The sequence below is a fragment of the Oncorhynchus nerka genome, linkage group LG11, assembly GCF_034236695.1.
Source record: "Oncorhynchus nerka isolate Pitt River linkage group LG11, Oner_Uvic_2.0, whole genome shotgun sequence".
Classification (NCBI taxonomy): Eukaryota; Metazoa; Chordata; class Actinopteri; order Salmoniformes; family Salmonidae; genus Oncorhynchus; species Oncorhynchus nerka.
Window position 1 is genome coordinate 9,503,000 of NC_088406.1, and position 26,323 is coordinate 9,529,322.

The following is a 26,323-nucleotide window of genomic DNA, read 5'->3' on the forward strand; positions in this document are numbered from 1 at the left end:
CCCTGACAGCGTCTTACTACGGTATATCATTCTTTTGGGATATATTGAAATTCGTTGTTGCATTTCATAAGGTCTGTTCAATAAAACATGTTGCAGCAACGCCTTAACCTTAAGGTTGTTTATGTAAAATGCTTACGACAGCCTAAAGTATTCTCTATAACCGAGCGATCTGTTAAGTCAGGCTTACGACAGCCTAAAGTATTCTCTAAAAGAGAGTGATCTGTTAAGTCAGGCTTACGACAGCCTAAAGTATTCTCTATAACAGAGCGATCTGTTAAGTCAGGCTTACGACAGCCTAAAGTATTCTCTATAACAGAGCGATCTGTTATGTCAGGCTTACGACAGCCTAAAGTATTCTCTATAACAGAGCGATCTGTTAAGTCAGGCTTACGACAGCCTAAAGTATTCTCTATAACAGAGCGATCTGTTAGTCAGGTACGACAGCCTAAAGTATTCTCTATATCTGTTAAGTCAGGACAGCCTAACAGCCTAAAGTATTCTCTATAACAGAGCTGATCTGCCTAAAGTCAGGCTTATCGACAGGCCTAAAGTATTCTCTATAACAGAGCGATCTGTTAAGTCAGGCTTACGACAGCCTAAAGTATTCTCTATAACAGAGCGATCTGTTAAGTCAGGCTTACGACAGCCTAAAGTATTCTCTATAACAGAGCGATCTGTTAAGTCAGGCTTACGACAGCCTAAAGTATTCTCTATAACAGAGCGATCTGTTAAGTCAGGCTTACGACAGCCTAAAGTATTCTCTATAACAGAGCGATCTGTTTCAGGCTTACGACAGCCTAAAGTATTCTCTATAACAGAGCGATCTGTTAGTCAGGACGACAGCCTAAAGTATTCTCTATAACAGAGCGATCTGTTAAGTCAGGCTTACGACAGCCTAAAGTATTCTCTATAACAGAGCGATCTGTTAAGTCAGGCTTACGACAGCCTAAAGTATTCTCTATAACAGAGCGATCTGTTAAGTCAGGCTTACGACAGCCTAAAGTATTCTCTATAACAGAGCGATCTGTTAAGTCAGGCTAACGACAGCCTAAAGTATTCTCTATAACAGAGCGATCTGTTAAGTCAGGCTTACGACAGCCTAAAGTATTCTCTATAACAGAGCGATCTGTTAAGTCAGGCTTACGACAGACATTTACATTTACATTTAAGTCATTTAGCAGACGCTCTTATCCAGAGCGACTTACAAATTGGTGCATTCACCTTATGACATCCAGTGGAACAGCCACTTTACAATAGTGCATCTAAATCTTTTAAGGGGGGTGAGAAGGATTACTTTATCCTATCCTAGGTATTCCTTAAAGAGGTGGGGTTTCAGGTGTCTCCGGAAGGTGGTGATTGACTCCGCTGTCCTGGCGTCGTGAGGGAGTTTGTTCCACCATTGGGGGGCCAGAACAGCGAACAGTTTTGACTGGGCTGAGCGGGAACTGTACTTCCTCAGTGGTAGGGAGGCGAGCAGGCCAGAGGTGGATGAACGCAGTGCCCTTGTTTGGGTGTAGGGCCTGATCAGAGCCTGGAGGTACTGAGGTGCCGTTCCCCTCACAGCTCTGTAGGCAAGCACCATGGTCTTGTATCGGATGCGAGCTTCAACTGGAAGCCAGTGGAGAGAGCGGAGGAGCGGGGTGACGTGAGAGAACTTGGGAAGGTTGAACACCAGACGGGCTGCGGCGTTCTGGATGAGTTGTAGGGGTTTAATGGCACAGGCAGGGAGCCCAGCCAACAGCGAGTTGCAGTAATCCAGACGGGAGATGACAAGTGCCTGGATTAGGACCTGCGCAGCTCTATGATAGAGCGTTCTGTTAAGTCAGGCTTACGACAGCTCTATGATAGAGTGTTCTGTTAAGTCAGGCTTACGACAGCTCTATGATAGAGTGTTCTGTTAAGTCAGGCTTACAACAGCTCTATGACAGAGCGTTCTGTTAAGTCAGGCTTACAACAGCTCTATGACAGAGCGATCTGTTAAGTCAGGCTTACAACAGCTCTATGACAGCGTTCTGTTAAGTCAGGCTTACAACAGCTCTATGACAGAGCGTTCTCTTAAGTCAGGCTTACGACAGCCTAAAGTATTCTCTATAACAGAGCGATCTGTTAAGTCAGGCTTACGACAGCTCTAGGACAGAGCGTTCTGTTAAATTAGGCTTCTGACAGCCTTAAAGTAGGCTCTATACAGAGGGTTGAAGTTCAGAGTCCTACAGGATGTGATGACATGCTTCTGCCTGAGAATCACCATCCTCTCAGTGCCAACAGCAGGCACCTCAGAGCTCAACTGTTTAGACCGTCTCTGTCATCACAGCCCAGTCCTAATTATGTTTGACTCAACTCCTGGCTCTCACATGCACCATACTTATCTTATTGTCTCTCTCTCTCTCTCTCTCTCTCTCTCTCACTCATTCTCTCTCTCTCTCTGTCTCTCTCACTCATTCTCTCTCTTTCTCTCTCACTCATTCTCTCTCTCTCTCACACACATGGCGTGGGGAGAACAAGTATTTGATACACTGCCGATTTTGCAGGTTTTCCTACTTACAAAGCATGTAGAGGTCTGTAATTTTTTATCAAAGGTGCACTTCAACTGTGAGAGACGGAATCTAAAACAAAAATCCAGAAAATCACATTGTATGATTTTTAAGTAATTAATTTGCATTTTATTGCATGACAGATATGACAGCTGGTTACACAAAAGAAAAGGGTCTGGGTTTGAGTGAAAGAGCGGGAAGACTGAGGAACAAAGGGCGAAGCTGTGCTATCGTAAGTACAGTATCTTATGCATTCTAAATTACCTCCCATTTGGAAAAGGAAAATGCAATAAATATTTACTCTGAGCTGCGCTTCGGTAGGTTGGTGGTAGATGGAAGGCCGTGTTGCCAAACAGAGTCCTTTGACGAATGTCTCTGATGGTCAATTGGATACGTTGTAGTAACGTCGTTGTGTGATAGACGGGATACTCTGTCTGTTCCTTCCCAACCCTCGTTTGCATCTGCTGTTACTAACTCAACGGCTAGGAGGTATCACTTCTGTAGTGAATAAGAGTTCAAAGTTCATACCATTCGCAACCAAAGCTCACGCTGATGTTGTCTTATTTTTCTGTAGTTATTATCTAAACCATTCTGACATCGGACCGTCGTTCTCACATCCTCGGAACAGGAGGTTATATTGTCGTCAAGGCTTTATATAGGAAGGGAGAGGAGGGCGTGTTTAAAAAGTTTTATAGCCCATGTCGCTTCACAGGGGCGGGCAACTGATTGAGCAGAGCCCTATCTTATGAAAACCCCAAATCTCACATTTTAGAAGCTAAAATCACATTTCATCCCAACACGAATAATTTCATATTCAAACATTTAAATTGAACAACAATTTCACGTGAATCCGATAACTCTGATGTGTAGACTTTCCACTGTAGAGTTTATGTCATCTTATCATTAATGAGAATGTCTCAGATGACAACCAAACTGACATCATATTCATTAAGTACCACCGCATATGTTCAACTGGTTGGATTACCAGAATATTGTTAATTTCCCCCCACCTTCTGATGTTCCCAGAATCTCTATGTTAACCAAGGGGATTGCAAATGTAACATCAGTAGGGTAGAAAGAGAAAAGGGGGGAAGAGGTATTTATGACTGTCATAAACCTACCCCCAGGACAACGTCACGACAATGGGCACCCTCATAGATATCATCCTAACAAACTCGCCCGCCAAATACACCTCTGCTGTTTTCAACCAAGATCTCAGCGATCACTGCCTCATTTCCTGCATCCGTAATGGGTCTGCGGTCAAACGACCACCCCTCATCACTGTCAAACGCTCCCTAAAACACAGCAAACAGGCTTTTCTAATCGACCTGGCCGGGGTATCCTGGAATGACATTGACCTCATCCTGTCAGTAGAGGATGCCTGGCTATTCTTTAAAAGTGCCTTCCTCACCGTCTTAAATAAGCATGCTCCATTCAAAAAAATGTAGAACTAGGAATAGATATAGCCCTTGGTTCACCTCCAGACCTGTCTGCCCTTGACCAGCACAAAAACATCCTGTGGCATTCTGTATTAGCATCGAATAGCCCCCGTGATATGCAACTTTTCAGGGAAGTTAGGAACCAATATACACAGGCAGCTAGGAAAGCTAAGGCTAGCTTTTAAAAAACAGACACTTGCATCCTGTAGTACAAACTCAAAAAGGTTCTGGGACACTGTAAAGTCCATGGAGAATAAGAGCACCTCCTCCCAGCTGCCCACTGCTCTGAGGCTAGGAAACACTGTCAGTACCGATAAATCCACAATAATTGAGAATTTCAATAAGCATTTTTCTACGGCTGGCCATGCTTTCCACCTGGCTACCCCAACCCCGGTCAACAGCCCTGCGCTCCGCACAGCAACTCAACAAGCCCAAACCTCCCCCACTTCTCCTTTACCCAAATTCAGATAGCTGATGTTCTGAAAGAGCTGAAAAATCTGGACCCCTACAAATCAGCCGGGATAGACAATCTGGATCCTCTCTTTCAAAAATTATCCACCGAAATTGTTGCAACCCCTATTACTAGCCTGTTCAACCTCTCTTTCGTGTCGTCTGAAATTCCCAAAGATTGGAAAGCAGCTACTCAACAGGGTAAGTAGCCTGGTCCCAGGAGCAGTAGCTTGGTCCCAGTAGAAGTACAGTAGCCTGGTCCCAGTAGCAGTAGCCTGGTCCCAGGAGCAGTAGCCTGGTCCCAGGAGCAGTACAGTAGCCTGGTCCCAGTAGCAGTAGCCTGGTCCCAGTAGCAGTAGCCTGGTCCCAGGAGCAGCAGCCTGGTCTCAGTAGCAGTACAGTGGCCTGGTCCCAGTAGCAGTAGCCTGGTTTGAGTAGCAGTACAGTAGCCTGGTCCCAGTAGCAGTAGCCTGGTCTCAGTAGCAGTACAGTAGCCTGGTCCCAGTAGCAGTAGCCTGGTCTCAGTAGCAGTAGCCTGGTCTCAGTAGCAGTAGCCTGGTCCCAGGAGCAGTAGCCTGGTCTCAGTAGCAGTAGCCTGGTCCCAGTAGCAGTAGCCTGGTCCCAGTAGCAGTAGCCTGGTCCCAGGAGCAGTAGCCTGGTCCCAGTAGCAGTACAGTAGCCTGGTCCCAGGAGCAGTAGCCTGGTCCCAGGAGCAGTAGCCTGGTCCCAGGAGCAGTAACCTTGTCTCAGTAGCAGTAGCCTGGTCTCAGTAGCAGTAGCCTGGTCTCAGTAGCAGTAGCCTGGTCCCAGTAGCAGTAGCCTGGTCTCAGTAGCAGTACAGTAGCCTGGTCCCAGCAGCGGTAGCCTGGTCCCAATAGCAGTAGCCTGGTCCCAGGAGCAGTAGCCTGGTCTCAGTAGCAGTAGCCTGGTCCCAGTAGCAGTAGCCTGGTCCCAGTAGCAGTAGCCTGGTCCCAGTAGCAGTAGCCTGGTCCCAGTAGCAGTAGCCTGGTCCCAGGAGCAGTATAGTAGCCTGGTCTCAGTAGCAGTAGCCTGGTCTCAGTAGCAGTACAGTAGCCTGGTCTCAGTAGCAGTAGCCTGGTCCCAGTAGCAGTAGCCTGGTTCCAGTAGCAGTATAGTAGCCTGGTCCCAGTAGCAGTAGCCTGGTCCCAGTAGCAGTAGCAGTGGTCCCAGTAGCAGTATAGTAGCCTGGTAGCAGCAGCCTGGTCCCAGTAGCAGTAGCCTGGTCCCAGTAGCAGTAGCCTGGTCCCAGTAGCCTGGTCTCAGTAGCAGTAGCCTGGTCCCAGCCTGGAGCAGCCTGGTCCCAGTAGCAGTAGCCTGGTCCCAGGAGCAGTAGCCTGGTCTCAGTAGCAGTACAGTAGCCTGGTCCCAGGAGCAGTAGCCTGGTCCCAGGAGCGGTAGCCTTGTCTCAGTAGCAGTAGCCTGGTCTCAGTAGCAGTAGCCTGGTCCCAGTAGCAGTAGCCTGGTCTCAGTAGCAGTAGAGTAGCCTGGTCCCAGCAGCGGTAGCCTGGTCCCAATAGCAGTAGCCTGGTCCCAGGAGCAGTAGCCTGGTCTCAGTAGCAGTAGCCTGGTCCCAGGAGCAGTAGAGTAGCCTGGTCCCAGCAGCGGTAGCCTGGTCCCAATAGCAGTAGCCTAGTCTCAGTAGCAGTAGCCTGGTCCCAGTAGCCCGGTCTCAGTAGCAGTAGCAGTAGCCTAGTCTCAGTAGCAGTAGCCTGGTCCCAGGAGCAGTAGCCCGGTCTCAGTAGCAGTACAGTAGCCTGGTCTCAGTAGCAGTAGCCTGGTCCCAGTAGCAGTATAGTAGCCTGCTCCCAGTAGCAGTAGCCTGGTCCCAGTAGTAGTAGCATGGTCCCAGGAGCAGTATAGTAGCCTGGTCCCAGTAGCCTGGTCTCAGTAGCAGCCTGGTCCCAGGAGCAGCCTGGTCTCAGTAGTAGCCTGGTCCCAGTAGGAGTAGCCTGGTCCCAGCAGCGGTAACCTGGTCCCAGTAGCAGTAGCCTGGTCCCAGTAGCAGTACAGTAGCCTGGTCCCAGTAGCAGTAGCCTGGTCCCAGTAGCAGTAGCCTGGTCCCAGTAGCAGTAGCCTGGTCCCAGTAGCAGTAGTAGCCTGGTCCCAGTAGCAGTAGCCTGGTCCCAGTAGCAGTAGCATGGTCACAGGAGCCTGGTCCCAGGAGCAGTAGCCTGGTCTCAGTAGCCTGGTCCCAGTAGCCTGGTCCCAGTAGCCTGGCAGTAGCAGTATGGTCCCAGGAGCAGTAGCCTGGTCTCAGTAAGTAGCCTGGTCCAGTAGCAGGAGCAGTAAGCCTGGTCCCAGGAGCAGTAACCTGGTCCCAGTAGGAGTAGCCTGGTCCCAGTAGCAGTACAGTAACCTGGTCCCAGTAGCAGTACAGTAGCCTGGTCCCAGTAGCAGTAGCCTGGCCCCAGTAGCAGTACAGTAGCCTGGTCCCAGTAGCAGTAGCATGGTCCCAGTAACAGTAGCATGGTCCCAGTAGCAGTAGCCTGGTCCCAGTAGCAGTACAGTAGCCTGATCCCAGTAGCAGTAACCTGGTCCCAGTAGCAGTACAGTAGCCTGGTCTCAGTAGCAGTAGCCTGGTCCCAGTAGCGGTAGCCTGGTCCTAGGAGCAGTACAGTAGCCTGGTCCCAGTAGCGGTAGCCTGGTCCCAGTAGCAGTAGCTTGGTCCCAGATCTGCTTGTACTTTTGCCTCGTCCATTGTCATTGTCAAGCTCAATAAAATGTTTTGCATGACAATTCCATAAAGAGTTGGCAAGAGAGCAGAAACAGACTGGGAGCCTGTGGGGCTTATGAGGAGAGGCTTAGGGCTGGCACCCAGGCTATATTTAAGAGATTAGAAACAGACTGGCACCCAGGCTATATTAATTAAATAGACTAGAAACAGACTGGCAGCCTGTGGGGTTTATGAGGAGAGGCTTAGGGCTGGCACCCGGGCTATATTTAAGAGATTAGAAACAGACTGGCACCCAGGCTATATTAAAGAGACTAGAAACAGACTGGCAGCCTATGGGGTTCATGAAGAGAGGCTTAGGGCTGGCACCCAGGCTATATTAAAAAGAGACTAGAAACATACTGGCACCCAGGCTATGTTAAAGAGACTAGAAACAGATTGGCACCCAGGCTATATTAGACTAGAAACAGATTGGCAGCCTATGGGGTTTATGAAGAGAGGCTTAGGGCTGGCACCCAGGCTATATTAAATAGACTAGAAACAGACTGGCACCCAGGCTATATTAAAGAGACTAGAAGCAGACTGGCACCTAGGCTATATTAAAGAGACTAGAAAGAGACTGTCAGCCTGTGAGGTTTATGAGGAGAGGATTAGGGCTGGCACCCGGGCTATATTAAAGAGACTAGAAACAGTCTGGCACCCAGGCTATATTAAACAGACTAGAAACAGTCTGGCACCCAGGCTATGTTAAAGAGACTAGAAACAGACTGGCACCCAGGCTATATTAGACTAGAAACAGACTGGCACCTAGGCTATATTAGACTAGAAACAGACTGGCACCCAGGCTATGTTAAAGAGACTAGAAACAGACTGGCACCCAGGCTATATTAAAGAGACTAGAAACAGACTGGCAGCCAGGCTATATTAAAGAGCCTAGAAACAGACTGGCACCCAGGCTATGTTAAAGAGACTAGAAACAAACTGGCACCCAGGCTATATTAGACTAGAAACAGACTGGCACCCAGGCTATGTTAAAGAGACTAGACACATACTGGCACCCAGGCTATATTAAAGAGACTAGAAACAGACTGGCACCCAGGCTATGTTAAAGAGACTAGAAACAGACTGGTACCCAGGCTATATTAGACTAGAAACAGACTGGCACCCAGGCTATGTTAAAGAGACTAGAAACAGACTGGCACCCAGGCACCCAAATCGAAAATCAAATCAAGAGTCGGCTTTCTATTCCGCAACAAAGCCTCCTTCACTCACGCTGCCAAGCTTACCCTAGTAAAACTGACTATCCTACCGATCCTCGATTTCGGCGATGTCATCTTGATAGAGGAAAATATGTTTGAAATGACTAATTATGTATACATTCCAATCAGAAACTGACTAGTCCAAATGCTATAATGTACTGTCCCTCTTGCTCCCTTTCACAATTGTATATAATGTAGTCAGGAAGTTTAGTAAAAATGAAGGTCTGTTCTTTAAGTTCATTCAGTTGTACAAATCTCCAGGTGGTGGGAACGGACCATCTCCAAAATGGTCGGGAATGTTGATTTATGCTGACTGGCCTTGACTTCGTGCTGATAACGCAGAGGCTTGAGAATTAGAGGGGCCCTCTGTTTGTGGAACGGAACGTTTGGAAAACGCTGACGTCATTTTCAGTTTATAACCTGTGGTAATGTGTGTAAGCATTTAGTACTCTCTGGAATTAAACGCTCTTTAACCTGGCTTTTAAGACTGGTCTCGATCTACTTCATGCATAATTAATGAACTTACAACTCATTAAATGAATTAGAAATGAGTGCTAATTGGTTTTGGCAATTAAAACATTAAAGGAATTTAGAATTCCTCTATCACATCTACAAAATGGCTTCCAACACTCTACTCAGCAAACTGGATGCAGTCGATCATAGTGCCATCCGTTTTGTCACCAAAGCACCTTATACCACCCACCACTGCGACTTGTATGCTCTAGTCGGCTGGCCCTCGCTACATATTCGTCGCCAGACCCACTGGCTCCAGGTCATCTACAAGTCCATGCTAGGTAAAGCTCCGCCTTATCTCAGTTCACTGGTCACGATGGCAACACCCATCCGTAGCACACGCTCCAGCAGGTGTATCTCACTGATCATCCCTAAAGCCAACACCTCATTTGGCCGCCTTTCGTTCCAGTACTCTGCTGCCTGTGACTGGAACGAACTGCAAAAATCGCTGAAGTTGGAGACTTTTATCTCCTCACCAACTTCAAACATCAGCTATCCGAGCAGCTAACCGATCGCTGCAGCTGTACATAGTCTATTGGTAAATAGCCCACCCATTTTCACCTACCTCATTCCCATACTGTTTTTATACTGTTTTTTTTTATTTTTTTATTTACTTTTCTGCTCTTTTGCACACCAATATCTCTACCTGTACATGACCATCTGATCATTTATCACCCCAGTGTTAATCTGCAAAATTGTATTATTCGCCTACCTCCTCATGCCTTTTGCACACATTGTATATAGACTGCCCATTTTTTTTTCTACTGTGTTATTGACTTTTTAATTGTTTACTCCATGTGTAACTCTGTGTTGTCTGTTCACACTGCTATGCTTTATCTTGGCCAGGTCGCAGTTGCAAATGAGAACTTGTTCTCAACTAGCCTACCTGGTTAAATAAAGGTGAAATAAAAATAAAAAATAAATATTAAAGAGACTAGAAACAGACTGGCAGCTTATTGTGTTTATGAAGAGAGGATCAGTGCTGTTTTCCCCCCCAGTAGCAGCATAAATAGTGACTGACACCAGCCAGTCAGCCCTTAATGAGGTCTGGAAATACTCAGGTGTAAAATGGCCTGGGGCCCTCTCTCTGATCTACCAGACTTATCAGGAAGACCTGGCAACTGGAGACGTGCTCTCTTCTCTCCTCCTCCCGTCCTCCTTTTTCTCTCCTCCCCTGGGTTAGCCTGTCTCCCAGGCAAACAAACACACACAGGCACACACCAACCCGAGACTTTATCAACCAGTCTCAAAACCTTCCATAAAGCAGGAGTTGGATTTGCAGGATGGTCTTCAGCAAGACTGCAGTGTTCACCAGTATAGTAGCCTATAGTATGTAGAAATGTGGGCTGTGGAACTGTAGTCGTCACGGTGACGCAACAGCGTTACTCATTTCTCTGAAGGAGAGATTTTCTCTATTCTTATTTGAATATCATGCTGTCACTGTCACTTAACCACTCAAGCTTAACATTGTTGTCACCTATCGCCCACCAGGTGCCCTTGGAGAGTTCCTCAACACCTTCATAAGCTAATTTCCTGACAATGGCTCACCGCTCTTCTGAGCGAAAGTGGACGGAAAACTAAACTTCCGTAGGTCTCATCATCCTTCCACTCCCTACTCGCTACCTTCTCGTCCTCTGTATCCGCTGCCGAAGACACTTTCCAACCCTAGGAAACTCTTTTCCCACCTTCTCCTTCCTCTTCATTCCTCCACCCCCTCCTCCTCCTCCCTCTTCATTCCTCCACCCCCTCCTCCTCCTTCCTCCATTCCTCCCCCCTCCTCCTCCCTCTTCATTCCTCCAACCCCCTCCTCCTCCCTCTTCATTCCTCCACCCCCTCCTCCTTCCTCTCTGCTGACGACTTTGTCAACCACTTTGAAAAGAAGGTTGATGACATCCGCTTCTCATTCACTCAGCCTATTGAGTCCACTGGTCCCACTCATTCACTCAGCCTATTAAGTCCACTGGTCCCCCTCATTCACTCAGCCTATTAAGTCCACTGGTCCCCCTCACTCAGAACTAACCTACGCCTTGACCTCGTTCTTCCCTCTCTCTCTCCAGTTAAAATCCTGCGACCAGTGAAGTCTGGCCGCCCAACAACCTGACCGCTAGGCCCCACCCCCTCCTCCAGACCATCTCTGGAGACCTTCTCCCATATTCCTCACATCCTTCATCCCTGCCCGCTAGGCCCCACCTCCTCCTCCAGACCATCTCTGGAGACCTTCTCCCATTCCTCACATCCTTCATCCCTGCCCGCTAGGCCCCACCCCCTCCTCCAGACCATCTCTGGAGACCTTCTCCCATTCCTCACATCCTTCATCCCTGCCCGCTAGGCCCCACCCCCTCCTCCAGACCATCTCTGGAGACCTTCTCCCATTCCTCATATCCTTCATCCCTGCCCGCTAGGCCCCACCCCCTCCTACAGACCATCTCTGGAGACCTTCTCCCATTCCTCACATCCTTCATCCCTGCCCGCTAGGCCCCACCCCCTCCTCCAGACCATCTCTGGAGACCTTCTCCCATATTCCTCACATCCTTCATCCCTGCCCGCTAGGCCCCACCCCCTCCTCCAGACCATCTCTGGAGACCTTCTCCCATTCCTCACATCCTTCATCCCTGACCACTGGCTGCATCCCCTCTGACTTCAAAATGGCCTTCTAGTTGCTCTCCTCCTCAAGAAACCAACACTCAACTGCTCTGACGTCAAACTACAGTCCGGTATCCCATCTTTCTTTTCTTTCCAAAATACTTGAGCGGGATGTCTCTGACCAACTCTCTCACTATCTGTCTCAGAACGATCTTGTTGACCCTAATCAGTCTGGCTTCAAGAGTCACTCAACCGAGACTGCTTTTCTCTGTGTCAAGGAGGATCTACGAACTGCCAAAGTTGACTCTCTCTCCTCTGTTCTCATCTTTTTAGATCTATCCTCTGCCTTTGACACCGTGAACCATCAGATCCTTCTCTCCACTCTCTCAGGGCTGGGCGTCTCAGGCTCTGCCTCCTCTCCACTCTCTCAGTGCTGGGCGTCTCAGGCTCTGCCTCCTCTCCACTCTCTCAGTGCTGGGCGTCTCAGGCTCTGCCTCCTCTCCACTCTCTCAGTGCTGGGCGTCTCAGGCTCTGCCTCCTCTCCACTCTCTCAGTGCTGGGCGTCTCAGGCTCTGCCTCCTCTCCACTCTCTCAGTGCTAGGGCGTCTCAGGCTCTGCCTCCTCTCCACTCTCTCAGGGCTGGGTGTCTCAGGCTCTGCCTCCTCTCCACTCTCTCAGGGCTGGGCATCTCAGGCTCTGCCTCCTCTCCAGTCTCTCAGTGCTGGGCGTCTCAGGCTCTGCCTCCTCTCCACTCTCTCAGTGCTGGGCGTCTCAGGCTCTGCCTCCTCTCCACTCTCTCAGTGCTGGGCGTCTCAGGCTCTGCCTCCTCTCCACTCTCTCAGTGCTGGGCGTCTCAGGCTCTGCCTCCTCTCCACTCTCTCAGTGCTGGGCGTCTCAGGCTCTGCCTCCTCTCCACTCTCTCAGTGCTGGGCGTCTCAGGCTCTGCCTCCTCTCCACTCTCTCAGGGCTGGGCGTCTCAGGCTCTGCCTCCTCTCCACTCTCTCAGTGCTGGGCGTCTCAGGCTCTGCCTCCTCTCCACTCTCTCAGTGCTGGGCGTCTCGGCTCTGCCTCCTCTCCACTCTCTCAGGGCTGGGCGTCTCAGGCTCTGCCTCCTCTCCACTCTCAGGGCTGGGCGTCTCAGGCTCTGCCTCCTCTCCACTCTCTCAGTGCTGGGCGTCTCAGGCTCTGCCTCCTCTCCACTCTCTCAGGGCTGGGCGTCTCAGGCTCTGCCTCCTCTCCACTCTCTCAGTGCTGGGCGTCTCAGGCTCTGCCTCCTCTCCACTCTCTCAGGGCTGGGCGTCTCAGGCTCTGCCTCCTCCTCTCCACTGGGCTCTCAGGGCTGGGTGTCTCAGGCTCTGCCTCCTCTCCACTCTCTCAGGGCTGGGCGTCTCAGGCTCTGCCTCCTCTCCACTCTCTCAGTGCTGGGCGTCTCAGGCTCTGCCTCCTCTCCACTCTCTCAGGGCTGGGCGTCTCAGGCTCTGCCTCCTCTCCACTCTCTCAGTGCTGGGTGTCTCAGGCTCTGCCTCCTCTCCACTCTCTCAGGGCTGGGCGTCTCAGGCTCTGCCTCCTCTCCACTCTCTCAGTGCTGGGCGTCTCAGGCTCTGCCTCCTCTCCACTCTCTCAGGGCTGGGCGTCTCAGGCTCTGCCTCCTCTCCACCCTCTCAGTGCTGGGTGTCTCAGGCTCTGCCTCCTCTCCACTCTCTCAGTGCTGGGTGTCTCAGGCTCTGCCTCCTCTCCACTCTCTCAGTGCTGGGCGTCTCCGGCTCTGCCTCCTCTCCACTCTCTCAGTGCTGGGCGTCTCCGGCTCTGCCTCCTCTCCACTCTCTCAGTGCTGGGTGTCTCAGGCTCTGCCTCCTCTCCACTCTCTCAGGGCTGGGCGTCTCAGGCTCTGCCTCCTCTCCACTCTCTCAGGGCTGGGCGTCTCAGGCTCTGCCTCCTCTCCACTCTCTCAGTGCTGGGCGTCTCAGGCTCTGCCTCCTCTCCACTCTCTCAGTGCTGGGCGTCTCAGGCTCTGCCTCCTCTCCACTCTCTCAGTGCTGGGCGTCTCAGGCTCTGCCTCCTCTCCACTCTCTCAGGGCTGGGTGTCTCAGGCTCTGCCTCCTCTCCACTCTCTCAGGGCTGGGCGTCTCAGGCTCTGCCTCCTCTCCACTCTCTCAGGGCTGGGTGTCTCAGGCTCTGCCTCCTCTCCACTCTCTCAGTGCTGGGTGTCTCAGGCTCTGCACACTCTTAGATTGCATCCTACCTGGTAGGCCACTCCTACCAGTTGACATGGAGAGGATTTGTGTCTTGTCTTCCAGTGTTTTCTCTATCGTTAACTTTCATTGTGAGCTGAGTTCAGTTCTACAAGAGAGACAGACCTCCCTTCCTCTCTCTCTCCTGAGCACTAATTGCCTTTCCAAAAATAGAGAGAGAGTAATTAATCATCTTAATTAATTCCACAACAGCAGCACATTTACATATAACAAACCAATAAGCTGCAAAACTCTCTAAGCTTCACGGCCAGACAGGACGGGTCACCAGGTTATTTAATTGAAAAACGCCTTGGTAACCGGCCGTGACCGGGAGTCCCACAGGGATTGGTCCAGCATCGTTCGTGTTAGGGGAGGGTGTGGCCGGGGGGCGGAGCTTTAATTGGCTCATCGCACTCTACTGACTCCTTGTGGCGGGTGCCTGCAGGTTGACTTCAGTCGTCAGTCCGAACGGTGTTTCCTCCGACTCATTGATGCAGCAGGCTTCGGGGGGGTTAAGCGAGCGGGTGGTTAAGAGGCGCGGTTTTGGCGTGTCATGTTTCGGAGGACGTATGACTCGACGTTCGCCTCTCCCGAGCCCGTTGAGGAGTTGCAGCGATGAGACAAGATTGTAAATCACGAAATTGGGGAGAAAAAGGGGATGGGGGGGCCTTGGTAAAGCAATGTATTAGGGTTGTCAGCAGATGTGTTGAAAACAGTGAATGAGGCTAATCTTTATTAGGATTTATCCATTAATGTAACATGTTAATAGATATCGCACTAATCAGAATTACTGTATTAGACTTTAATCTTAAACAGCAACATGTCCCCCCCATATCAACACATTTCTGGATGTAAAGGACTATATATATATATAAAGTACATACTCTTGCCATAGATTAAAGAACTTAGAGAATGACTGCTAACCGTGAGATGATATATCTGGTTCAACGAGACTAATAAATTGGATATAAAAACAACACATTTTGCATTACTGAGGTGTTGGAGGTGTTTTATGAGTTTTCCAGCATTGTATTACTGTGTTGTGTAAATGGTCAGAGTAATCTGTAGGCCACAAATTGTTACTATGAATGGAACTTGTTTAAACTGGTTGGCTAAGGTATCTAAGTCATACACACCGGAGGACATTTAAATAACTGGGAATTATTGGAGGAGAACAAGACTTGCAACAAAACCCTCAGCGGAAATCTAGAACAGCCAAAGACAAAAAGTACAGCTGTTTAACAGTAAATGAACGATGGTGAGACCAAACAATGATTTAAAACACGTTGTAATGATGGATCAGGTGACAAGGATTTTGTTTTATATTCCAATAATTGCGTGTGCAGTTTTACCCTGCATTGTCGTACTTTGATCACGGTTCAGCGGAGGCTGCAGAGATAACGATTTCATCCAGTAACACTTTGACACACTGATGAGTTATGGCTTTTAAAAGATAAACGGTGACAAGAGTCCAAAGCGGACATGAACAGACGGGTGTGTTTCAGGTTGAGGGTGAATCACTCTGACGGATCCACAGAACCCTGGAGAGAAGAGGCTGTCTGTGCACTGATCACACCCCCAGATAGGAGAACACAGAGCTGGATACAGGATGGTGGTGGTGACCCCTCTTCACAGAATAGAAAGTTCGGGTCAGGTGTCCAGTGCTGACCTTCCAGAATGACAGTCATTAGGCCAGAGGTGTCATAGGAATGACATGACATTAGATGAAAATCATCATGTTGAGAGTGTCCTTCCTTTCGGACTGGCAGCTCAAACACCTCTTTATAATATTGGTGTGTGTGTGTGTGTGTGTGTGTGTGTGTGTGTGTGTGTGTGTGTGTTTCAGTTAGCTGATCTTTGGGTCTGGGAGGCAGACTGTGTTCACACTCTTAATTAAGAAAATTGATCGTACTCAACATGTCAGCCCAGTGTTTCTAAGTAAACCCTAAGTCACACAATCAATCACTGTTTTTTTATGAAATGGAGAATGAGCTGAATTTGAACCTGTTTAATAATGGTTAAATGATGGTTAAATCATGGTTAAATTATTGCTACATATTAAGCACATGCACTATTCCGTTGTAGTCATTCTTAAAGTAATATCTCGTGGACAGACTACGTAAACAGCATCTGACCAAATGACGTGAGATCCTAGTTGTCAGTAAAACGCTAGTAGCCAGGCAGCTTGGCTAAATCCAAGGATCAATGATTATTGACATCTCTGGATCAGATCCTCCAGTGGGAATGTGTTTATTCAAGTATTCTCAGTGTGGAGATCAATAGGCTACGGTGTCATTCACATTGTCCTCGTGGGAGCAGTCTAAACGACAGGTCTATACGATCTGTAGCTCGTGGCTGTCTGAGAGTCCACAGCTGGCCTTGTGTTCATTGAAGAGCTTGACCAGGGATTCCATATAGAGGCCATGATAGTGGTCCACCTCCTCCTGAGTGGGAAAAGGCCTCTTTGGCACTGGGATAGGACTACCCACGACAGTGGTGACCGGACAGTGGTAAGGCATCCAGAACCAGCGTTCACCTACAAACAGACATGGGGAAAAGCTCATGATCTTCTTGAAGAGTTGCTGGAACCTCCAGCCCAAACTCCCCTCAGAGAAGATCACCTGGCGGAAAATATTGTTCTCCCCATACGAGTAGACGGGCACCAGGTTAGCCCCAAACTCCAGGGCCACCCGGACAAAGCCTTTCCTCTGCTTCATAACCACAGTGTTAACCCCAGGCAGGCTCAACAGTGACTCAGCAGCGCCCCCTATCACAATCACCACCGCATTGCCTTGTCCACTATTAGACAGAAGGTGCTTTAGACTAGGCTTGCTGACTGGACAACAACCTGTGGCCATGGCATATTCCCTGTAGAGGGGGATCTTGAAGAGGCCCCCCAGGATGCAGAGGCAGGAGCGCACCCCAGGAAAGAGGTCCATAAATCCACAGGCCTCGGTGCTAAAAGAGGCAAAGGCTCCGATACTCAACACCCCATGAGGATGACACCCTAAGATGTAGTTCTCGTTCGGGTTCAACTCCGCCGTCTTCACTAACTTCATGGGGAAGTAGTCCCTAACGCGATTCCACACTTTCCAGTTTCTCACAAAAGAACTTCTCCTGCCTCCTCTTTCAGGTGTGTGCCAGTCCGTCAACTGCCAGATGAGGTAGAGAACAGGCAGCGGCCACAGACAGGTCAACAGAAGGTACACCATCAATCCAATACAAGCCGGACCTAACAGGAGGAAGCTCCAGATCCACTGCAGAACACTGATATTCTCCAGGAATTCTGTCCTTTGAGTTTTCACCAGCTTCATCCCTAAAACCGTTTCTGTAGTTTTCACCCCCACAAAAAAAAAGGTGATTATAGAGAACAAGAGCGACTGTTCGGAGAGCACTAGTACCCTGCACGGACGTACTTTGATCACGGTTCAACGGAGGCTGCAGAGATAACGATTTCATCCCGTAACACTTTGACACACTGATGAGTTATGGCTTTTAAAAGATAAACGGTGACAAGAGTCCAAAGCGGACATGAACAGACGGGTGTGTTTCAGGTTGAGGGTGAATTACTCTGACGGATCCACAGAACCCTGTGGAGGGGGGGTCAGAGGTTAAGATTTATTACTGGGCAGGGAACCAGGGGAGAGGGGAATGTTTTTCACATTCAGGGTAACCATAGCTACCTCTGCTTAACTTCAAGGGCTGTGAAGTCAAGGCCACCAGACACATTGGAGCTGACCGCTTAAAATAGGGCAAATAACAGACCGCGTCTGGTGTGGCTTAACAGACCGATCCAGTGTCTATCACCATCCTTTTCTGCTGTCTGACTCGAGAGAGAGAGAGAGAGAGAGAGAGAGAGAAGGCAAGACCAGAGAGTCAACAGAATTCTGACATCACTGAAGAGTCACACGACATTCTGTTGTCCTTGATTCAGAGAAACACACAGCCTTGGGGTTTACACACCATTCTATTGTCCTTGATTCAGAGACATAGCCTTGGGGTTCACACACCATTCTATTGTCCTTGATTCAGAGACACACACAGCCTTGGGGTTTACACACCATTCTATTGTCCTTGATTCAGAGACATAGCCTTGGGGTTCACACACCATTCTATTGTCCTTGATTCAGAGACATAGCCTTGTGGTTCACACGACATTCTGTTGTCCTTGATTCAGAGACACACACAGCCTTGGGGTTCACACACCATTCTATTGTCCTTGATTCAGAGACATAGCCTTGGGGTTCACACACCATTCTATTGTCCTTGATTCAGAGACACACACAGCCTTGGGGTTCACACACCATTCTATTGTCCTTGATTCAGAGACATAGCCTTGGGGTTCACACACCATTCTATTGTCCTTGATTCAGAGACATAGCCTTGGGGTTCACACACCATTCTATTGTCCTTGATTCAGAGACATAGCCTTGGGGTTCACACACCATTCTATTGTCCTTGATTCAGAGACATAGCCTTGGGGTTCACACACCATTCTATTGTCCTTGATTCAGAGACAAAGCCTTGGGGTTCACACACCATTCTATTGTCCTTGATTCAGAGACATAGCCTTGTGGTTCACACGACATTCTGTTGTCCTTGATTCAGAGACATAGCCTTGTGGTTCACACGACATTCTGTTGTCCTTGATTCAGAGACATAGCCTTGGGGTTCACACGACATTCTATTGTCCTTGATTCAGAGACACACACAGCCTTGGGGATCACATGCCATTCTGTTGTCCTTGATTCAGAGACATAGCCTTGGGGTTCACACACCATTCTATTGTCCTTGATTCAGAGACATAGCCTTGGGGTTCACACACCATTCTGTTGTCCTTGATTCAGAGACATAGCCTTGGGGTTCACACACCATTCTATTGTCCTTGATTCAGAGACATAGCCTTGGGGTTCACACACCATTCTGTTGTCCTTGATTCAGAGACATAGTCTTGGGGTCATGCTTGTTGCTTTCATTAGGACACTGTTGCCATGGAGATGCTGCTTATCCCTTATCTAGCTCCAGTGTTTTAGAAAAAGAAAAGAATAGAGGGAAAGAGGAGAAGACCGGGGCGAGAGGGGGGTGGAGAGGGGGGTGGAAGAAAGAGAGAGGAGCCTTATCTGAAACGTATCTAAAATTAAAATGAATAACCTACAGTCAACTCACTTTTGTATTTTTCTGCTTTAAAGGCATCATGTGGATCCTTACACACACACACACACACACACACACACACACACACACACACACAGGTATAACATGTGAAGTGTGCAATACAACTGCATCAGTCATTCTTAGCAGTTATTATGATATTACATAGTGTGTGTGTGTGTGTGTGTGTGTGTGTGTGTATGTAGTTGAAGTCGGAAGTTTACATACACCTTAGCCAAATGCATTTAAACTCAGTTTTTCCACAATTCCTGACATTTAATCCTCGTAAAAATGCCCTGTCTTAGGACAGTTAGGATCACCACCTTATTTTAAGAATGTGAAATGTCAGATTGAATAGTAGAGAGAATGATTTATTTCAGCCTTTATTCTCTCATCACATCACATTCATCACAAACAGAAGTTTACATACACTCAATTAGTATTTTGTAGCATTGCCTTTAAATTGTTTAACTTGGGTCAAACGTTTTGGGTAGCTTTGCACTCAGGTTTGTAGGCCTCCTTGCTCGCACATGTTTTTTCAGTTCTGCCAGCAAATGTTCTATAGGATTGAGGTCAGGGCTTTGTGATGGCCACTCCAGTACCTTGACTTTGTTGTCCTAATCCATTTTGCCACATCTTTGGAAGTATGCTTGGGGTCATTGTCCATTTGGAAGACCCATTTGCGACCAAGCTTTAATTTCCTGACTGATGTCTTGAAATATTGTTTCAATATATCCACATCATTTTCCTACCTCATGACGCCATCTATTTTGTGAAGTGCACCAGTTCCTCCTGCAGCAAAGCACATCCACAACATGATGCTGCCACCCCCGTGCTTCACGGTTGGGATGGTGTTCCTCGGCTTGCAAGCCTCCCCATTTTCCCTCCAAACATAACGATGGTCATTATGGCCAAACAGTTCTATTTTTGTTTCATCTGTTTCCATTTCTCCAAAAAGTATGATCTTTGTCCCCATGTGCAGTTGCAAACTGTGTCTGGCTTTTTTATGGCGGTTTTGGAGCAGTGGCTTCTTCCTTACTGAGCTGCCTTTCAGGTTATGTAAATATAGGACTCGTTTTACTGTGGATATAGATACCTTTGTACCTGTTTCCTCCAGCATCTTCACAACATACATATATATACACACACAAACATATACAGTTAAATTGTCCGTAGAGCTCCGAGACAGGATTGGCAGCCATTCCAAACTGAGCAAACGGGGGAGAAGGCCTTAGTTAGGGAGGTGACCAAGAACCCGATGGTCACTCTGACAGAGCTCTATAGTTCCTCTGTGGAGATGAGAACCTTCCAGAAGGACAACCATCTCTGCAGCAATCCACCAATCAGCCCTTTATGGTAGCGTGGCCAGACGGAAGCCACTCCTCAGTAAAAGGCACATGACAGCCCGCTTGGAGTTTGCCAAAAGGCACCTAAAGTCTCTCTGACCATGAGAAACAAGATTCTCTGGTCTGATGAAACCAAGATTGAACTCTTTGGCCTGAATTCCAAGCGTCACGTCTGGAGGAAACATGGCATCATCCCTACGGTGAAGCGTGGTGGTGGCAGCATCCCTACAGTGAAGCATGGTGGTGGCAGCATCCCTACGGTGAAGCATGGTGGTGGCAGCATCCCTACGGTGAAGCATGGTGGTGGCAACATCCCTACGGTGAAGCATGGTGGTGGCAGCATCCCTACGGTGAAGCGTGGTGGTGGCAGCAACGCTCCCCATCCAACCTGACAGAGCTTGAGAGGATCTGCAGAGAAGAATGGGAGAAACTCCCCAAATACAGGTGTGGCAAGCTTGTAGCGTCATACCCAAGAAGACTTGAGGCTGTAATCGTTACCAAAGGTGCTTCAACAAAGTACTGAGTAAAGGGTATGAATACTTATGTAAATGTGATATCTCAGTTTTATCATTATTTTCTATAAATTCGCAAAACTGTCCTAAAAAACAGTTTTTAGGACAGTTTTGCGAATTTATAGAAAATAATGATAAAACTGAGATTTTTTTTTTGCTTTGTCATTATGGGTTATTGATGTAGATTGATGAGGAAGATAAGGCTGTAACGTAACTAAATTTGTAAAAAGTCAAGGTGTCTGAATACTTTTCAAAAACACTGTACAGTAGGGGTAAAAGTGACTAGGCAATCAGGATAGATAGTAAACAGAGTAGCAGCAGTGTGATGAGTGTGAAATCAAAATAAAATAAACATGTATTTGTCACATGCGCCATTTGCCTACTTATGGGCCCTTAACCAACAGTGTGGTTCAAGAAATAGAGTTTAAAAAAATATTTACTAAATATGCAACAACAAAAAAATATATTTGTATTTTTACCCCATTTTTCTCGCCAATTTCGTGGTATCCAATTGTTAGTAATTACTATCTTGTCTCATCGCTACAACTCCCGTACGGGCGAAACACAACCCAACCAAGCCACACTGCTTCTTAACACAGCGCACCTCCAACCCGGAAGCCAGTCGCACCAATGTTGTTGGAGGAAACACAGTGCACCTGGCCACCTTGGTTAGCGCGCACTGCGCCCGGCCCGCCACAGGAGTCGCTGGTGCGCGATGAGACAAGGATATCCCTACCGGCCAAACACTCCCAAACCCGGACGACGCTAGGCCAATTGTGCGTCACCCCACGGACCTCCCGGTCGCGGCCGGCTGCGACAGAGCCTGGGCGCGAACCCAGAGTCTCTGGTGGCACAGCTAGCGCTGCGATGCAGTGCCCTAGACCATAGTGTTGAGCATTGTGGGCACTACGGTGTTGAACGCTGAGAAGTAGTCAATGATCAGCATTTTCACATAAGTGTTATTTTTGTCCAGGTGGGAAAGGGCAGTGTGGAGTGCGATTGCGTCATCTGTGGATCTGTTGGGGCGGTATGCAAATTGGAGTGGGTCTAGGGTTTCTGGGATGATGGTGTTGATGTGAGTCATAACCAGCCTTTCAAAGCACTTCATGGCTACCGGCAGTCATTTAGGCAGGTTAACTTTGCATCTTTGGCGCAGGAACTATGGTGGTCCGCTTGAAACATGTATGTATAACAGACTCGTTCAGGGAGAGGTTGAAAATGTCAGTGAACACACTTGGTCTGTGCATGCTCTGAGTACACGTCCTGGTAATCCGTCTGGCTCTGCGGCCTTGTGAATGTTGACCTGTTTAAAGGTCTTGCTCACATCTACTATGGAGAGTGTGAGCACACAGTCGTCCAGAACAGCTGGTGCTCTCATACATGCTTCAGTGTTGCCTCGAAGCGAGCATAAAAGGGTCATTTAGTTCGTCTGGTAGGCTCGCGTCACTGGCAGCTCGCAGCTGGGTTTCCCTTTGTAGTCCGTAATAGTTTGCAAGCCCTGCTACATCTGACGAGCGTCAGAACTGGTGTAGTAGGATTCAATCTTAGTCCTGTATTGACGCTTTGCCTGTTTGATGGTTCTAGCCTTTAGCTCTGTGCAGATGTTGCTTGTCATCCATGACTTCTGGCTGGGATAAGTACGTACAGTCAATGAGGGGGACGACGTCGTCTATGCACTTATTGATGAAGCTGGTGACTGATGTGGTAAACTCCTCAATGCCATCGGAAGAATCCCAGAACATATCTGTGCTAGCAAAACAGTCCTGTAGAGTAGCATCTCAAATGCCGCATGACACGCTTGCGGTCAGATGCCAGGCAGTTGCCATACCAGCTGTAAAACATTTTGAGGATCTGAGTGCCAAATATTTTCAGCCTCTTGAGGGGCTGCTTCCTCCACTGACAGTTCAATCACACCCAAACCCAAGTAGCACCACTACACCCTGGCCTTCATTGCCACAGCACAACAGACAAGACATGAATTAATAAATGTATCACTCTGTCAATGTGTATCTCAATGTGCTTGTTCTCCTACAGCTCTTCTATCTCTGCCGGCGTGAGCTGGGACTGGGAGGCAGCTAGCTAGGAGGCAGCTGGGTCAGACACTCATTAGCCCTGGCTATTACAGGGCCCAGCTGGGATTGATTCAGCAGTTAGGGAAAATGGGAACGACTTCCGCTGCCATGACACCATCTTAACTCTGTCATTATGAGGGGGAGAGAGAGAGGGGGAGAGAGAGAGAGACAGGGGGAGGGAGAGAGAGAGAGACAGGGGAGAGAGAGAGAGAGAGAGAGAGAGAGAGAGAGAGGGGAGAGAGAGAGAGAGAGAGAGAGAGAGAGAGAGAGAGAGAGAGGGAGACAGGGGGAGAGAGAGGGGGAGAGAGAGAGAGAGAGAGAGACAGGGGGAGAGAGAGAGGGGAGGGAGAGAGAGAGACAGGGGGAGAGAAAGAGAGAGAGGGGGAGGGGGAGAGAGACAGGGGAGAGAAAGAGAGAGAGAGAGACAGGGGGGAGAGAGAGAGAGAGAGAGAGAGAGAGAGACAGGGGGAGAGAGAGAGGGGGAGAGAGAGAGAGACAGGGGGAGAGAGAGAGAGAGAGAGAGAGAGAGAGAGAGAGAGAGAGACAGGGGGAGAGAGAGAGGGGAGAGAGAGAGAGAGAGAGGGGGAGAGAGAGAGGGGGAGGGAGAGAGAGAGACAGGGGAGAGAGAGAGAGAGAGAGAGAGACAGGGGGAGAGAGAGGGGGAGAGAGAGAGACAGGGGGAGAGAGAGGGAGAGAGAGAGGGGGAGAGAGAGAGAGAGAGAGAGAGAGGAGAGAGACAGGGGAGAGAGAGAGGGGGAGAGAGAGAGAGGGAGGAGAGAGGGGGGAGAGAGAGAGAGAGAGAGAGAGAGACAGGGGGAGAGAGAGAGAGAGAGAGAGAGGGGGGAGAGAGAGAGAGACAGGGGGAGAGAGAGAGAGGGAGAGAGAGAGAGAGAGAGGACAGGGGGAGAGAGAGAGGGGGAGAGAGAGAGAGAGAGGAGAGAGAGAGACAGGGGGAGAGAGAGAGAGAGAGAGAGAGAGAGAGAGAGAGAGACAGGGGAGAGAGAGAGAGAGAGAGAGACAGGGGAGAGAGAGAGAGAGAGAGAGAGAGAGAGAGTGAGAGAGAGGCCAATGGCTAGCAGTTTCTCAGTTGTTAGCAGCAATGTCTAGCAGTTTCTCAGGAGATGGCTATGCAGTCTCTCAGCTGAGAGACAGGCTAGAGTCTCTCAGAGAGCCAAGAGTTTCTCAGTTGTTAGCAGCAATGAGCTAGATGTTTCTCAGCTGTTAGAGCCAATGGCTAGACAGCTGTTTGCAGTCAATGGCTAGATGTTTCTCAGCTGTTAGCAGCAATGAGAGCAGAGAGCTGTTAGCAGCCAATGGCTAGCAGTTTCTCAGTTGTTAGCAGCAATGTCTAGCAGTTTCTCAGCTGTTAGCAGCAATGGCTAGCAGTTTCTCAGCTGTTAGCAGCAATGGCTAGCAGTCTCTCAGCTGTTAGCAGCCAATGGCTAGCAGTTTCTCAGTTGTTAGCAGCAATGGCTAGATGTTTCTCAGCTGTTAGCAGCCAATGGCTAGCCATTTCTCAGCTGTTTGCAGTCAATGGCTAGATGTTTCTCAGCTGTTAGCAGCAATGACTAGCAGTTTCTCAGCTGTTAGCAGCCAATGGCTAGCAGTTTCTCAGTTGTTAGCAGCAATGACTAGCAGTTTCTCAGCTGTTAGCAGCCAATGGCTAGCAGTTTCTCAGCTGTTAGCAGCCAATGGCTAGCAGTTTCTCAGTTGTTAGCAGCCAATGGCTAGCAGTTTCTCAGCTGTTAGGAGCCAATGGCTAACAGTTTCTCAGCTGTTAGCAGCCAATGGCTAGCAGTTTCCTACTTGTGATAAAAACAGATGATTGACATTTACTGTCTTTACTGAATTATTTAATGTAACAAATCAAACATTAAACCCCGTTCAAAATAAAAATTAATGGTAATTCATGGTAATTCATGGTAATTCATGTGAACAATTCATTTACACCCAGCATTTATTTGCGTGTCGTTGCCCGGCTATTAAAAAGGGACAGGAGGCTTTTTGAGACTTTACATTGAATTGAAGTTTTACGGTAAATTAAATCAATGAGAGAATCTTTACATAAACTGATAGCTATAACACAGTGCCTTTCACAAGTATTCACACCCCTTGACTTCTTCCACATTTCGTTGTGTTACAGCCTGAATTGAATATGGATTAAATTATATGTTGTGTCACTGGCCTACACACAATACCTTACAATATCAAAGTGGAATTATGTTTTTTAGATATTTTTTACAAATGTATTTAAAAAAATTAAAAGCTTAAATGTTTTGGATCAATAAGTATCCAACCCCTTTTTTATGGCAAGCCTAAATAAATTCATTAGTAAACATGTGATCAATAAGTCACATAATATGTTGCATGTGTGCAATAATAGCATTTAACATGATTTCTGAATGATTACCTCATCTCTGTACCCCACACATATAATAATCTGTAAGGTCCCTCAGTCGAGCAGTGAATTTCAAACACAGATTCAACCACAAAGACCAGAGAGGTTTCCAAAACCTCTCAAAGAAGGCCACCTAGCGGTATATTCTATTTTTTAAATAAGCAGACATTGAATATCCTTTTGAGCATTGTTAAGGTATTAATTACACTTTGGATGGTGTATCAATACACCCAGTCACTACAAAGATACAGGCGTCATTCATAACTCAGTTGCCGGAGAGGAAGGAAACCATTTCGCCAATGGTGACTTTAAAACAGTTACAGAGTTTAATAGCTGTGATAGGAGAAAACTGATGATGGATCAACAACATTGTAGTTACTCCACAATACTAACCTAAATGACAGAGTGAAAAGAAGAAAGCCTGTACAGAATACAAATATTCCAAAACATGCATCCTGTTTGCAACAAGGCACTAAAGTAAAACTGCAAAAAACTGTAGCAAAGACATTTTCTTTATGTCCTGAATACAAAGCGTTATGTTTGGGGCAAATCCAACACAACACGTCACTGAGTACCACACTTCATATTTTCAGTCATGGTGGTGGCTGCATCATGTTATGGGTATGCTTGTCATCGGCAAGGACAAAGGGTTATATTTAGGATAAAAATAAACAGAATAGAGCAAAAATCATAGAGGAAAACCTGGTTCAGTCTGCTTTCCACCAGACACTGGGAGGTGAATTCCCCTTTCAGCAGGACAATAACCTTAAACACAAGGCCAAATATACACTGCAGTTGCTTACCAAGATGACATTGAATGTTCGTGAGCGGCCTAGTTACAGCTTTGACTTACATTGGCTTAAAGATCTATTGCAAGACTTGAAAATGGCTGTCTAACAATGATCAACAACCAACTTGACAGAGCTTGAAGAATATTTTAAAGAATAATTTGTAAATATTGTGCAATCCAGGTGTGGAAAGCTCTTCGAGATTTACCCAGAAAGACTCACAGGTGTAATCACTGACAAAGGTGATTCTAACATGTATTGACTCAGGGTTGTGAATACTTATGTAAATTAGATATTTTTGTATTTAATTTTCAATAAATTTGCAACATCTAAAAAAAAAAGTGTACTTTGTCACTAT

At 47.9% G+C, this 26,323-nt stretch overlaps 2 protein-coding genes across 2 annotated transcripts in view; both read right to left on the minus strand.

The window, feature by feature from the left end:
* stx1a (syntaxin 1A (brain)) overlaps positions 1-26,323 on the minus strand; it is a 236,651-nt gene that overhangs the window by 109,077 nt on the left and 101,251 nt on the right. The window lies entirely within an intron of this gene.
* Positions 14,955-17,125, minus strand: LOC115123591 (diacylglycerol O-acyltransferase 2-like). Its single transcript, XM_065024199.1, has one exon. It carries the CDS (start codon positions 17,010-17,012, stop codon positions 16,032-16,034), a length of 981 nt encoding a protein of 326 aa, XP_064880271.1. The 5' UTR covers positions 17,013-17,125; the 3' UTR covers positions 14,955-16,031.